General features: G+C 37.1%; 1 protein-coding gene across 2 annotated transcripts; it reads left to right on the plus strand.

Moving 5' to 3' along the window:
• Positions 1–1529: 1529 nt before the first annotated feature.
• Positions 1530–9258, plus strand: LOC118796685 (SLAM family member 9-like). Of its 2 annotated transcripts, none has more exons than XM_036555707.1 (7): positions 1530–1856; positions 2112–2186; positions 3316–3609; positions 5105–5371; positions 5833–5961; positions 8591–8650; positions 8873–9258. In XM_036555707.1, the coding sequence occupies exons 2-6, from the start codon at positions 2129–2131 to the stop codon at positions 8623–8625; spliced, it is 783 nt and encodes a 260-aa protein (XP_036411600.1). In that variant the 5' UTR covers positions 1530–1856; positions 2112–2128; the 3' UTR covers positions 8626–8650; positions 8873–9258. The 2 variants fall into 2 exon arrangements, with proteins under 2 accessions (XP_036411600.1, XP_036411601.1); XM_036555708.1 differs by lacking the exon at positions 1530–1856 and adding an exon at positions 1917–2034.
• The last annotated feature ends 6947 nt before the right edge of the window (positions 9259–16205 follow it).

Consider the following 16205-nt stretch of genomic DNA (forward strand, 5'->3'; position numbering starts at 1 on the left):
CCAAGCATTGCAGTGCTGAAGATGCTGTTGGTCCCACTTCTGCAGGGATCAGAACATTCCAGGAGACAGAGTTGCAGAGTTTGGAAAAAAGATTTTCCAAAATGTTTGAGATCAAATGTTTGATGCTGGCAACACTGCTGGACTCTAGATACAAGGCCCATGTCATTGCAGCAGAGAATATACCTGAATAAGGGAAAACAATGGCTAAAATAGGAACAAGCCACTGCCTCTAGGTCTGAACAACAAGAAACCACAACTGGAGACCAAGGATTGAATCCTGCACAAATAAGGACGGAGGAAGAGAAACCCTCTGGTTTTGTTGACCAGACGTATGCAAACATTCTTGGGGCTCACAGAATAAGGACAAAACCAGTGACAAACTAGCTCAGCAAGGAACAGGGAGCAGTGATCCAGAAGGGGTTTGTGACAAACCTACAGAATAATCTTTGATTTGGAGCTACAGTGTCATATTAATTTATCTTAAAAAAATGTGTCGGTTCCCAATGTTTGCCTATAAGAGTTGATGAATATCATTCTCACTTCTCATCATGGTTTGGTTGTTGCATTAGCAGGAAGACTGTCAGCACGCTGGAGATGAATGAGGGTAAGACAGTGACACACGGATTTAAGTAGTGGAAGCAAATGAACGCACCTCCTTTTGAGCATGAAAGTAGGATTAGATTAACGCAGTATAAACAGTTCTTTAAATCTGAAGGTGGCACAATCATCAACCAGCTCACTTAGGAATAAACACCAGCATATTAATTTTAACAAGTTATAATGCTCATTATTGCAATGTGTGCAAAGCGAGAGACATGGGTTTATATAGTTTTATTTGTTTTTGACTAGCAAGAATGTCCAACTGCAGTTTTCTCTCTGTTTTTGTAGCCTATGTCTGTCTGTGAGATTGAGATTTACCCCACCCACAAATTTGTCATGCTCATTTAAAACAGCAGTACTGGAATGAGAATGTCTCTGGCGACTGCAGAGGAGCAAAGCAACTGTGTTGGAGTGAGAAACTGTAATGAAAGCTGTGTGTTGCTGCATTTGTACAGTACTGGAGCTCATACAGGGGTTAGCAGCTTGGTCTTGCCAAGTCTTCTATATATTGTGGCGTCTGCCACTTGCTCCCCGTTTCAACAGGGGCTTTAGCGGCATGGTATGCAAAGCTGCGCCCACACTTGCCGCCACCCCCCACCCCCCTCCATTTAAAGGACATTTCTTGCTGTTGTTATTGTTGTTGTTAACGGTGTTTATTAGCTTAAGATGTGTTCATGTGTTGCTTAACATAACTGTGTTTTATTGTGTTCTGCTGTGAGCGTGGTTGTAATGGTCAGCTGATGTTTTATGGCTAGAAATGACCTTCCTCACTGTTTTCCCTGCAGTTGTTTTGAAGTTGTTTTCATCGGAATATATATATATATTCCGATAAGTCTAAGTGTAGTTTTTAGGTGACTACAATAAAACGGAAGTATGAATAGTGATACCAATGTGTGTGTGTGTGTGTGTGTGTGTGTGTGTGTGTGTGTGCGTGCGTGCTTGGACGTCTGGATGTCATGGAAGATTCTCGAGTGAGGAGAAAAAGCAGGAAGAAAAGGAAAAGGAAATGAGAGACAGTGTAAATGACCATTCATGCAGAGTTACTACTGCGTCATCTTGTGGCTGCAGGACGAGAGCGGGTGTGGCGGTCCCGCAGCGCGAGGACGCTGGATAGCCTGGAGTTTTTCACTTTCACTTTCAAATTCTCTCAGTTTACTGTTGCTTAATTGGAGAGTGAAGCTCTCAGAGTCACAGTTTCTCTGTGTTCGCTTCTGTGACTGTTCTTCTCCACTGAAGAGCGTCTCTGGTGTTTTATGGTGAGGAGCTGGGTGGGCGCTTTTCTGCTGCTTGCATTTGCGTAACATCTTAGTTTAAGAGAAAAAGCTAAACACTTCGTCAAACTTGCACGCAGGCGTGGGGGGTGTGGTGGGAAAGGGTGCTTCCAGCTGTGCTTTATCAGCTTCAGCATGACAGTATAATGACAAGCTGTTTACAGTAAGTATATTCTGTATAATGACTTTATATTATTTACTGTCTTGTTTATGTTTCTTCATTTGTTTTCTGCTCCTTAGTTTAGAAACTCCCTCACATGATGGCGATGGCAGCGCAGATGATCTTTGTTTTCTTCAGTTTGGTCTCGATCACAGGTAAAAAAAAATTACTGCCTATCACATTATAGAGCTTCAACTGTATTACATCCAGTGATCATCTTAACCAGTAATTAGTCGTTATTTGGGAAAGTAACCATTCATTTATGAAGTGTTGAACAGCTGGTCTCTGAACATTGTAGCACCTTGGAAGTGTCCCAGCATTCCTTGCTGTTTGGCTAGTTCTGTCATCTACAGATTCTGTCACTTTAGTTTTTCTTTGCTAGTTTGTTTTAATCTTATTCTTAACCCGAAAGTACGAGTGAATGTAATGTTATGCACTTGTTATTCCAACCATGATGGTGTTTTGTGTTGTGGTTTACTGGTTCATGAAGAAACCAGTTTCACACTGAAACAGAGACTGGATTACTGCCAGATTTGCAGGCATTAAACCGTTTAATGCTGTCATGATTAATAGTATGATCGTACTGTTGGCTTCATTGGGACCCTGGATAATAACACACTTTGACTCAAAAGTAAATAGCTTAAACTATTAGACAATGTTGGGGAAAAACACAATTATATTTTATTATAAATTTTATTTTATATTTTATTCATTATGAAAATTGAAAACAATAGAGTGTTATAAGGTCTTTCCCTGTAAGTTTATTTTTGGCTCCAATGCAAGGTTTTCTAGGTAGAAACACAACATTTCTGCATGTATATAAGCCCATTAATAGTTCATAACAATAATAATGCATTTTATTTACATAGCCGCTTTTTTCAACTTTACAAAATCCACAAACAAAACAATACCAGGCAAACAAATTAGCAAAACAGAAATTTGGAGCTGAATTCAGTCGCAGAGCAGTTGTGGCTTGCCGTTCACGCTGTATCACTCTATAGTCTACATCTGAGTAGTTCAATAAAACTTCCTTTTCTATCTGCTTTCCTTTGTTTTGCCTGATCTGTAGCTCATAGACTCAGTAAATACACTTCCTAATTATTGAGTTCAGGTGTTCAGGAAATGGGTTTAGAGTATTTTACTGTAAAAATATTTTATATGGATTCTTAAATAATGTAACAAAAAACAAATGCAAACTTCATAAAATACAAAACAGCTAAACATAATGTACTTACATTACAACGTAACAAGAACATAACCAAATATTTTTGTCTCTCTCTATAGAGTCCAGTGATGTGTTCAGATTGGTTGGCGATTCTGTTCAACTGAACATACAGGATCCTGTACCGGAGTTTGATGACTTATTCTGGGTTTTTAACAGAACTGAAAATGTTCTAAAATATTATTCTGTTAAAAAAACTAAACAGTATCCTGCTTATGAAGGCAGAGTGGAGTTCAATGAGGAAACCTACAGTCTGACACTGAAGAACTTACAGAAGACTGATAGTGGACTGTATGAAGCAAAAGCAGTTGGTGCACAGTACAGAGTTGTTGCTGAGTACAGAGTCTCTGTGTTAGGTGAGTCTTACAGTTTGAGATACAATGGCAGGAAAAATGCATTTCTGACACAGCACTGCTACTGTCAGTCACAATCTTACATTCTTCTATCTTTTATTTAACCACTCTGCTGCTTATTATTAATAACTCTGCTGAGTTCTAAGGTCTTGTTAATTAGAAAGGACTGATCATTTTAAAATTAACTAGTGATGTTCAAAGAACATTCATATTGAGTTCCAATACAAGCGTCTCAAAATAACATATTTATAAATACAAAGTAAAGCTGAGCAGTTTACAAGGGAAACTCTAGTCAAGTGATGTTTTAAGTGAGGTTGTTGCTCTCCTTTAGCTGAGGACAGCACTGCTCATTTTCACAATCAAGATTGCACCGTAAGCTGTCGCAGGTCCTTGCTAGAAAAAAAAGCGCAGATCAGACCAGCAGCATGAATTCCATGCTGGTTTTTCCAGCAGAGGCAGAACATGTACAGACAAAATGTACTTTTTAAATGCAGTGCAGGGACGTGAGAAGTGAGAGTGCTGACGTTGTGGCAGCATTAACTGTTTGTTAATGCTATTTTTCCATTCGAGCACAAACTGGCGTAATATACTTTCTGCACTTAAAAATCATCTAACATCATAATGTTTTTTGTTTATTTATTTACTTACTTACTTATTTTAACATATATATATCCTGCTTGCCATGACACAGACAGGCATAATCTGGGATATTTTTAATTAAAATGTAAAATCACATAAAATATTTCCCCACAACTCTGTTAGCAGATGAACTAGCACACTGTTGGCTCTCTGTGTGAAATGCTGTGACTCTGGGTTGAGCTGCTAGTGAGCAATGAGTGGTTAAAGGGGAGGGGTGAGAACCCCCTCCCATGAAAACAATTCATGCCATTGCATAAAGATGGCTGTGCCAAGACAAAACCAGCAGCACAACTGCAGCTTTCTTCATATCAAAAAATTGACAAATAAAATATAGCATTTAAACACAGTAAAAACACTTTTTAAATGTTGGTTTTCTTGCTTACCTTTAAAGATGAAAATAAGGTTCCCTTCCATTTTGTGAAGTGAACACATTACCATGAAAAATAGGGAGTAGCTTTATTGAAGACAAAAATGCAGAGTCTCTAAAGGATCTCCAAAACAGGCAGAAATTACATTTTATGGTTCCCGTGAAAATGGGGTTAATTAAACTTTTCGGCTATTTAGTCTTTCTTTCGTATTGTATGTTATGTTTGCAGCTATTATAAGCATCATTGGTTTACTGAAGTGCTGCAATATTATTATTATTATTATTATTATTATTATTATTATTATTGTTGTTGTTGTTGTTGTTAAGTAATCATGTTTGAGTCCAGGCCTCTAAGACAGTTTATAGGACTTCACGACGTCCTGAGACAAACAGATACTGAAGTCACTAATTCATAATAATCTCTCAAACTGATTTACTGTTGTCTGGCTTTCAGACCTGCACTGCACTGATCTGTATGTATGTGTACCTCAGATCCAGTGGAGGCTCCAGTCCTGACTTACCACCAGTTAAGCAACGGCACCTGTATCATCACTCTCACCTGTAGAGGTCATGACCTCTCTATCAGCTCCAGCTGCTATAATGAAACCTGCGAGGAGGAGGAAGTGACATTACCTGCAGGCGTCAACCTTTCCCTGTTTGTCAACAGCAGCACCATCATCTGTAACCATAGCAACCCAGTCAGCTGGAAGAAGGTTGTTTTGGAGATGGGAGAACTTAAACGACTCTGTGGTGATAACGGTACACACACACACACACACACACACACACACACATTCTCAAACACAAACACATTCTGTTATTTAAACACATGAACTGTTAATTAATAACAATATTTGAATCAAATTTGATCTTAGCTCCTTTCTGCTCTATTTTATTTTATTTTATTTCACTATTTCATTGCAGCTATTTTATGTGATGTTAGTTCTTTTACTTTTCTATTTTATTTTTTTCATTATTTCATAGAACAACTTTAAGAGATTTAGATTTTTTATGGCTTATTTTCTTAGTTGTTTTGTTTTTATTTCTAATAAAATAAAAAAAACAAACTTTCTGATTTGGTTTTTGTTTTAGTTGATAAATTTCATTTGAATATTTTTTTTTCAATCCCTGTTTAATTCGCTCAGCTACACTGTAAATAAGGGTCAACCTCAATGTATTTCCAAATAAAGGTTGATTGATTGATCTTTTTCCCCCATTAGGAAGTAAACGTGAAGAAACCCGTGGCCCAGACTCAGGTTTAACAGTGCCTGTCGTGGTTGGCGTAGTGGTTTTCATCATTCTTATTGCTGCCTTCATCGTCATATATCACTACCGGAAGAAATCAAGAGGTATTGACTTTTTGTTTCCAGTGCATGTTCAGTGTGAGTGTAAACAATCATCATTATCCTTCTTCACAATTTTATGTCAGAAAAAGAAAAAAAATTGCATGTCAAAGCAGCTGTTACTGTTAGCTGGTTAGTTAACACAGGCATGTACAGAAAACTGATAAAATGAAAACTATCAATCGAGAGTCAGTCGGGGGTGGTGGGGGGCGGTCTCCTTTTTAGGCACCCAAGAAACCATCTTCTGTTTTGCAAAGTATGTCATTCCATTTGACTATATGATGTGTTGCTGGTGTTTGGATGTTTCATGAAATTACACAAAGTTGAGATGCTTGCAACTGTTGCGGCTGAGTTGCAAGTATAATGCAGGATGCTTTAGTTTCGTGTAGGTTTCAAGTAAATAAAGTTCCATGAAAGTTTCACAGTGTAAAGGCAGCCTAAGGCATCTGAATTCTGCACCAATAGACAACCTTCTAACTGTTCATTTGCAACAAACAACTGTTTAGTGTGAATGTAAACTATACGCCTGTCTTTTTAGCTCTGAATTTATCCTAAGCAGCCATTTCATTCACTGTGGTAGGGAAAGTCTGTGGTTGTTTGTACCAAATTTCTCAAACCTTTATGTAAAGTATTCATATTTGCCTTTTACAAATAACATCAGTGTAGAAATCTACTGCTTGCTGACAAAACAGGCAAGTCTGTGTCAAATACAGTTTGACAGTTTACAGTTTAAGTTCTGTTGTTGCAACCTGCCAAACTTCAGGTGTAGATTTTAACAGTAGGTGGAATATAATATAATCTATTCATAAGAACATTTTTGCTTCCCTTTATTGTTTTAAAAATAAATGCAGAAAACAAATAGGGAAAAAAAACTGAATTTGTGTTGAACTTCTTAGTCCCTCCCAAGGGTTTCCAAACTTTTATAGCTCGCAACCCATACAACCGACTGCAAATTTTAATAAGTTGCTTAATTGAATTAACTTTTAGTAAATATTACATTTTTACTCATGAATAATGAATTTTCAATCGTAAAAATGTCATTTTCACATGTATAAAGTAAATTCCTTTGTAAAAGTCTTTTTAAATTGAATGAAAAATATGATTAAAAGCTAAAACCGCATAAAATATAACAACACTAAATATAATTAGAATCTCAAAATTTACTACAATCCCCCTTCACTTATTTAGATTACAAGCTAAATCTACTTTCCACACACTGAAGGGGGATTTGCCAAGCATTGTATGTAATGCAAGAAGCATTTTAAGTACAGTCACAGATGTGTGAGAGGAAAGAATGTTTTCCTCTGTTAAACCTAAATTTGCATGCCTTATGGTATAAGTTCATGGCAATCTGAATTCCTGCCGGTGTGCTCATATAACAGCAGTTAAAAGTTGTGCCATGATCCTCTGTCCAAACAGATCTAAATGACCTTTTAAATAGATTGCTTATTTAGCTGAGTGGATGTATAAGCATAATTGAAGATGACTTGTATCAGTACCGTCACATGTAAATGATATAAAAGTGTGGCAGCACCTCACAACACACAAGTGGTTAAACATGCCAGTAATTCTCATTTATGAAGGAGCAAATCTGTTATTGCCACACTATTTGCTCTCACTATTTGCACTATTTGCGTCACAGTAAATCTGCTGGAGCCCACTGTCTCTAAAGACACCTGGATTTTATTATAATGGTATATATCTGGCTCTTCATGTGTTGGGCCTGTTCATTATTCTTTAGGCCCAGTATGTTTTTTGTTTTTAAGGATAAGAGGACTGGTTGGAATTATTTATTTCCCAGAAGCTTCAGGTTTGCACGTAGTCCATTTCAGAAGACCAGCAGACAAAGATAAATAAGATGTATCTGTAGTCGTAAAACACAGAAACACAGATATTATGTAGCAGAATAAAACAGTTATTGTGCAAGTGGATTATCTTATATCTAATCCCCTCAGAAATATCTCCTGTAAAATGAATAACTTGTGCTTATTGAAAGTATTGCAATGCACTGTGTTTAATTCTGTTTCTTTTCTCTGGGTGTTTTGTTTCTAGCAGTATCTGAGCTCAGGACTGGCTTTCTCTCTAACCTATTTGTAACTAGCAAAGATACTTTCTCTAGATAGACAAAGTACTTTTTGTAAGTCACGCTGCATAAGAGCGTCTGCTAAATGCTGTAAATGTAAATGTAAATGCTTAATGGCTGTTTTGACCAGAAACTAAATAAATGAAGAGGGGTCTCTGACTTTTGCACAGTGCTGTATATGCATTATCCTTAAAACTGAAAATGTAAGAAAAGTACATATTTTTGTGAATACAGTTCTGCTCTAATGGAAAGCTCTATAAGGTTATTTGCCAACTCTTTTATGTCAAATTGGTTTACATTTTGACTTTGATTTATTGCTATAGTCCTTTTAAGGATTTCATTTGACCATTTTTGATTAAACAATGTCTGTAACTTATAACAGTAAGTAACAATAGTTATAAAGTTATAAATTAACAATACTATTTATTCTGAGCCAGTCCTTTAATTTTGCAGTACAGAACCTACATATGTAGTTGCTTGGAATCATACTTGGTTATTGCAAATACTACTTTTTATTCATCATCAGTCATAACTTTGCTTGAAAATATTCAGCAGCAATCTACCTCAGAGGAGCCCAGCATGAATAACAGCTATGGATCAGTTCCAGATCAGGTAAGGAGAACTAAAAGCCCATTCATTCAATTAAAGAGCGTTTAGAGTTTAGAAGCTTCAGTGTTGTTATCCATACAAGAGTTGTACATTTGTTGGTTGAGAAAACCTGCAGACATGTTTTATGAAATGATAATTCTCTGATCTCATTATTGAACTGTGAACTCTCTGAATGTTAATTAGTTGTACTTGTTTTGTGTCCTTTTAAAACCATTTATTCTGCAGTATCACAACCCAGCAAAGCTGTGAATCAAGCCAAATTGGATGAAGCTGCATCAGATGTGAGAAATGAAAGCTGGCACACAGTTGGCTAAGAAGATTGCCAGGGATTTCACGGCCATCTCATGGTAGTCCACAAAAGTACAACAGGCCCTTCTGTAATTGGGTGGGAAAAATGCTGAAGACAGCCAGTCTATGAGTCTTAGGTGATGAATACAGAGCACAGGAGCTTTTTTTTCAGGTATTTTGGGGGCGTTTTTTGTTTGGATTTCTGTTAATTAACCCTTATTTTTCTAATTTCTAAATGCAATTCTCTTTGCAAAAATGTTAGTTTTGTATCACAGCATACTCTCATGATAAATGTGAAGTTTGGATGCATTTGGAGGCATTTTTTTATTATTCTCACCACGATGGTGTTTTGTGTTCAGGTTTACCAGTTCAGTCTATCACCAGGAATGCTAACAAAATGACTAACGTGCATTGAGCTATTATGCATCATTCTAGTTTTCTTTAAGTAATATTTTTAATACTGCACAAAACAGTTCACTTAGCATAATGGAATTGTTTTAATTGATGCTAATACTTTACACAAGGATGAATATTTTATAAAAGTTAGCCTAATTCTATGGTAAATACTACAAGCTTAATGGAAAGCTTTTACATTTATTGGGCTAATTTTCATGTGCATCACTGAAAATTAGAAAGTAACTAACTCATATAGAAAGTTATTTAAACTTGAATCTGTTCTTTAACTTTACTTATTTTTTCAATGCAATCAGTCAGTAAACTACTTTAAGTTTACAGTGTAGACAGTGTGGTGCTGATAAGCAAAGAGGAAGGCGTGTCCTGATGTTAAATCCGGACCCTCTTGAGAAAGCAGCAAACTGTGGTTTAACTGAGACCCGCAATTTTTGGTGCACCACAGTTCATTTGTTCATGCAGACCTGAGTACGGGTGGAGTGTTAACACCTGTTTAACTTAAGAAAAAATTCTATTGGTCCACACAAAACAAAGCAGATCCTGATGAACCGAGACAGCTGTGGTTATAGCGCCCCCTTCATTTGCACCCCTGTAAAATTTCTGGTGCTGGCCTTGATTACAAGGTTTATATACACAGAGACACAATGTACTGCCACAAAACAGGTGCTCTTACCACTTTCCTTACTTCAGCACTTTCACAGAGATGAAAAAGAGATCTGGTCTGGAGTCCACTTGCATGGGCCGAGATGGTCCCCTAATCACTATACCCTGCACTGGAAAATCTGGATCACTATATGGAACACTATGAAATAGAACAGAATTCCTGATGGTGGTAAATGGTTTTGGACACTATGACATACAGGTTTGCTCATTACTGCACACATGAGAAGAACTGACTTACATCTGTAACAGGTCTGAATAGAGGCCTGTGGAGATGCTGCCCTCATAGCTGGACTCGCTAATCCTACTCAGAGAAGTTGCACGAGAATCTTGAAACCAAACAATGCAGTGCATTATGTGTGTCCTCTGCTAGGGTGCATTGGTTGTGCACTACAAATTACAGTGCATTATGGGATTGTTTGAGTGCAGTAAATCTTCTGCACTATATTTTCGGGCACCACTACAAAATGGTGAAACCCCACAATAACACGCTATATAGTGAATAGGGACACAGTTTCAGACACAATTCTGGATTCCAGACTCCGAACAATACTGGGATTGATGTTTACCGTTTCTGTGCTACTCTGGTCTGAATACAGGCTGGTTCCTCCAACTGCCATCCCCCTCTGGATCAGCTCAAGCCCAGTTATGGTCTTTCTTTTTTTAACACTACTGCTTTTAAAATGTTGAATACTTTTAAGTAAAATACATGAATTTTCATTCAGTCATTTAATCTGATGGCAATCCAAATCTCTGCTCTGATTCTCTGCTCTGTTAAGGCTAATAAGCCTTTGTGTGGAGATGCATGTTTTTTTGTTTTTTCTTAACTTGGAGTGTGACAATATCCAACTGTATTTTTTACAAGGGCTGTATCTTTTTTTTTTTAATGTACACTAACATGAACGATGCTCTTTGAGTCAGAATCACTTGTGAAGTTCAGTCTTCTTTTGTTAACAAGAGCTTAGATCTCAACAGACTTACTGTACACACGGTTAAATAAAGGGTTGAGAAAACAATGCAGATTCAGGACTGTGTTTTTCCATCCACTGACTGTCATTCTATCATACCTAGCAAACACAGAGAGTCTATACTCTGCAACAACTATGAATTTATCATTAGATAGCTTCATACTGTACACTATCAATCATCTGAGTTCTTCAGTGTCAAACTGTAGGTTTCCTTATTGAGCTCTACCCTGTCAATGTAAATGGGATTCTTTTTACTTTGGTAAAGGATCCTGTGTATCCAGTGTCAAACTTCAGGAAAGGATCCTGTGTATCCAGAAAAAAACAAGGATATTAAATTAAAGTTCTTTCATTATGCTGTGATAACTTATCTGTAAAACAAATTACATAATTAAAATTTATTTAAATAATTAGGTAATTATGTTTGCTCCATTAAAGTTAATAATTGAGAAAGACATTTATGCTCAAAATAAAAAGACAACCACCAAAACTATGATAATCTCTCTCCAGGTAAGGAGAGAGGACCTGCTCCAGTATAGGTATCTCAGGGTCTTGTTCAAGTGTGATGGGAAGAAGGATTGTGAGATCAGCCACAGGCTGGGCAGGCAGCAGCAGTAATGCGGTCACTCTACTGGACTGTATTGGTGAAGAGGGAGCTGAGCTCTCTGTTTACCAGTCCATCTACATCCCCACCCTCACCTATACTTCGGCTTTGGGTAATGACTGAAAGAAAGAGATTGTGGTGCAAATGAGCTTTCTTCACATGGTGGTGGGCTACATTCTACCTGACAGGGTGAGGAGCTCAGTTATCCAGGAGGAGCTCAAAGTAGAGCTGCTACTCCTCCACATTGAGAGGAGCCAGTCGAGGTGGTTCAGGCATCTGATTAGGATGCCCCCTGGCTGCCTCCCGTTGGAGGTTTACCAGGCATGGCCGAATTGGACGAGACCCTGAAGTCGTCCCAGGACCCACTGGAGGGGTTACATCTCTAAGTTGGTCTGGGAGTGGCCCACAATCCCCCACAATGAGCTGGAGGAGGTTGCGGGGGGACAGCCTCTCTGGGCTTTTTTGCTTCCCCTATTGCAACCACAACCCTAGTTGGATGAAGTGGTTAAGGAGGAGGATGATGATGATAATTATGATAATGATCATGATGATGATCGGCAGCTGTGTTAGCTTGATATTTCCATCTGTCATATGCAGTATTATGGTGCCTTCAAATCCTACTCGGAAGTTCGTACTTATGACTTTCAGAGGTCGTTCAAGTGTTTTGGTTGGAAACAAGATTGATGTGCTGGGAGTAGTACAGTTTTGTTTAGTTTTGCTTTTGCATTTATTTTGCATTACTGCACCAATATGAGGAGCAGAGGATGCTTGAGATTAATAATGTTTTATCCTGTTTGAAGCATCACATAATGTGTTTACACTATATGGCTTTTCACAAGATTTTAGAGTGTGTCTGTGGGAATTTATGCCCATTAGGACAAGGAAGCTTTGGTGGGGTCAGGCACTGATGTTGGATGAGAAGGCCTGGCTTGCAACTGACATTCCAATTCTTCCCAAGATGTGGTTGAGGTCAGGACTCTGTACAGGCCAGGAACACAGGAAGGTGTTTTAAGTTGGGGTGCTGAAATTTTAAGTCGTATATGCGTGATGTGAACGGTGATGGCATGCAAAATCACAGCAAGCATGCGCTCAATCAATCAGCTCAAGGCTTACAGAGCAGCAGGAACGGAGCAATTTGCATAGCTCCGAAGTGATTTGGAATGCAGTGGATGAGATTTTCAGGTAAGTTTGGAAAACCACTCATGTTTGGGCTGTTAAAACCACAGATTACGTAAACTCAACCAAAAACAAACGAGACTTTCTTAGAGAGTTAATGTGGAGTTAACACAACAAAGCTTTCTTCATTTCCTTTTACTGCACAGATGAATGTATAAATAGCTAACTTTAGCTTAAGTTCTTCATGTAGAAAAAGGAAAATATGTTGTTTCTGTCGCTCTCTTTCCAGCTTGCTCACTGGCAATAATCTGATTACTGCACATATTACTGGACATATTATGAAAAGAACCCATTAATTGGAAAAGGCAGTTATGCGTGGAACAGCCAAATGTAAAAGAGAAAGAGAATCACCAGAAACAAGATGGATGAACACAATCAGAGATACCAGGAACAAGCCATTAAAGGGGAATTCCACCAATTTTTGAAAATTTCTGCCTTATTTGGTCATTGATATGTCAACAAAATCATTCACAGTGGTTTGATGTGAGATGCTCTGCCAACTCAGGTTTCTTTACAGTGGTGCTGATAGGAACCAGGCGTCACAATGTCTACAACACAAATATAGCCATTTTATCTACCATCCAAAACCTCCAGGCAACCTACACCTGTTCTCTGAGTTTAATATGTGATGTTGATGATAATAAATTTGTGGTAAGTTAAAAAAAAGTTTGCATGTACCTGTATGTAGGTCTCCACCATGAATAGAGTTTAAAAATACATTTTTATACAAAACTTTGTAACACTTTAATTTAAGAGGTCCTTTTTTAGGTTAAATAAACACCCAACAGACTCTCAGTAACATTTCAACAACATATCAAAGATGTAGCAACAGTGAAAACATTCAGTGGATTATTGAGAGACTTTTAATTAACTTTGAGAATAAAATTTATTTATAATCTGCTGAATTCAGTTTTTCCACTTTATTTGGAGTGTCCAACTGTCCAGCTGTAGATGTTAATCTGAGAGCTCACTGAACATGTAACATGTTTAATACAGACCATGTTAACACCCTCAACAAGTTGCTATAGACATGCTGCTCACACCATTCTGTAAATGGAGTTTAACTGGATTAGGTTTTGGTTAAAGTCAGGGTTGGTCTTAGATTTTGGGTTGAGGTTAAGTGTAGGGTTAGAGGTAGGGCCAGGATTAGGATTATGGCCAAGGTGGGGGTTTAAATAAAGTTTTGGGATAGGTTAAAGTCAGAAGACAATATATTCATATATTGAATATATTCATACAAATATATTCAAGAAAGGCTATCCAGAGAACGCACTACCATCTACCATGCTCCTTGCCAGGGGTTGGAATCAAAAACTCTGATTGTTAGAAATTTTCTGTGTAACCAGTTTACATTGAGCAATGACATTTTTCTCTGAGGGGACTTTTATTTTAAAAGTATTCTATATTTTGCCATATTGCCCACCCCTAATTCTAAAACCTGACTACATACACCTCATAGACATAGACTCCAAGACATAAGGGTGAACGCAGCATTGTGCTACTAGATATTTGATAATCTAGTGAAGGAAAATAAACCCAGAACTGAGAAAATAACACAAACAGCTTCATTCTGTCACTGTCAGTCATTGTTTACATTAAGCTTGAACAGATTGTGAACAAGGTCTGAAAAATAACTGAATAATCTCACCCATCAGTGCAACAAATATCGAGAAAATAATTTCAAAAATGAAGTTTAATGTCTCACCCAGCTCATGACGTATTTCAGCCCCTTCGGACTCTTACTCAGCAAAATAAGCAGGTGAAGTTTCCCCTCAGCCAATTCCCAACTGCACTTCACTGTTTGCTGCTTACTGTTATTTTCAGTTTGCATAAACAAAACAGGTTTCAGTCATTATTATTATCTGCCATGAACAGATAAAAAATCGTTTTATACAAAAACTTCAATCATCTATCTCTAAATTATTGTATAACAAACCATTAGTCATGGCATTAAGTATCTGTAATCATTTCATGTAATAGCATTCTGTGATGTAGCTTTTAGAGGCATTATGCTTTTCATACACCTGGTCCTTACTACCATCACTATGTATGATTCTGACTCAGCAAGTTTTTCGAGAACAGAGCCTTTTAGATCAAACCACTCTGAATCACTGGTACATCTTGACAATTTAATTAAGCAAAAATTTTTAAAAATTCTCCTTTAAGCCCTGAAGTAAAACCCTGTACATGACGCCAAGAAAAATGTAAACAAGGCACGTCTAATGTAATAATCTCATTCTAATCAGAAAAATAAACCCTCAACCCTTAACCATGTACAAGCTTAGACTACTTCAAAAAGACATTAGAAAAGTAAAAAAAAAAACAAAAAAAAACAGTCACATACAAAAGTGTGTGCGCCCTTGGTCAAATGATGTTTTATTGCATTTCAAAGTGAAAATAAGTTAACAAATCCTCTCCAGACACTTCTACATGTTAAATGCACACATTACTGTTAGAACATAAAATAGAACATAAAATTTGAAAGTTATGACATATTTTATGTTTTTCCAGTATGTTTTCATTCTCAGCACATGTAAAAAAAAAAATGCCATATTTAAATTTACGTGAACCTTTTTTTTTCACATAGACAATCAACAAAACATGTCATTTGACCAGGGGTGTTCAAACATCTCCATTTATATCTATATATCTGCTAGATCAGTGTTTCTTAATCCTGACCCCTGCCCAACATAGCTCTATACATTCCTTGCCCAACACACTTAATCCAGTTTATTAGCTAAATAACAAGGTCGTAATAAGTTGAATCAGGTGCACTGGGACATGGAATGCATGGAAATGTGGATCTCTATATCAGCATGTGACAGTTAATATGTCAATCAATATTACAACCCTCACCTGACATATTTAAAGTATAGAAGCAATCTAAGTATGCAATAAAGTATTTTACACAGCAAATCTGATGGTGTTAATATGGGATGTTGATGACTTACTGGTGTTTCTTGACATAATGGAGACATTTATGGACAATATACATCTGACAAAATTGTAATATATGCAGGACATTTATAAATACATATATATCGTAATATATTTTTAAAAATTAACTAACAACTGGGGCATCACTGTTTGAAACGTTACGTAGCACATCAACAAAAAAACTTAATAGCAATTTTGGCCATGTTAGTGATTTCTGGGGTTAAAACATTTCACATTCTTCCTGTCAAAAATTTAGGCACACCTGACAGAACTTATGTTTTCAATAATCTTAAGGATACTTTGAGCTAAAAATATAAGCTGAAATGCTTGAATATTGTTTTTAAGACAAACAGTATATAAATAGTTGAGCTGATGCCTATATATGAATCTTTTTACAAAACAAAGCTTTAACTCCTTAAATGACCAGGGCCCACCAGTGGGCCCAAAGTTTTATTACACAGTTCTATACCCTAAGCCAGTTAGCATGGAAGTCCCTGTAGTTACTGAATAATAAGCC

This window comes from Colossoma macropomum, unplaced genomic scaffold, assembly GCF_904425465.1.
Source record: "Colossoma macropomum unplaced genomic scaffold, Colossoma_macropomum, whole genome shotgun sequence".
Classification (NCBI taxonomy): Eukaryota; Metazoa; Chordata; class Actinopteri; order Characiformes; family Serrasalmidae; genus Colossoma; species Colossoma macropomum.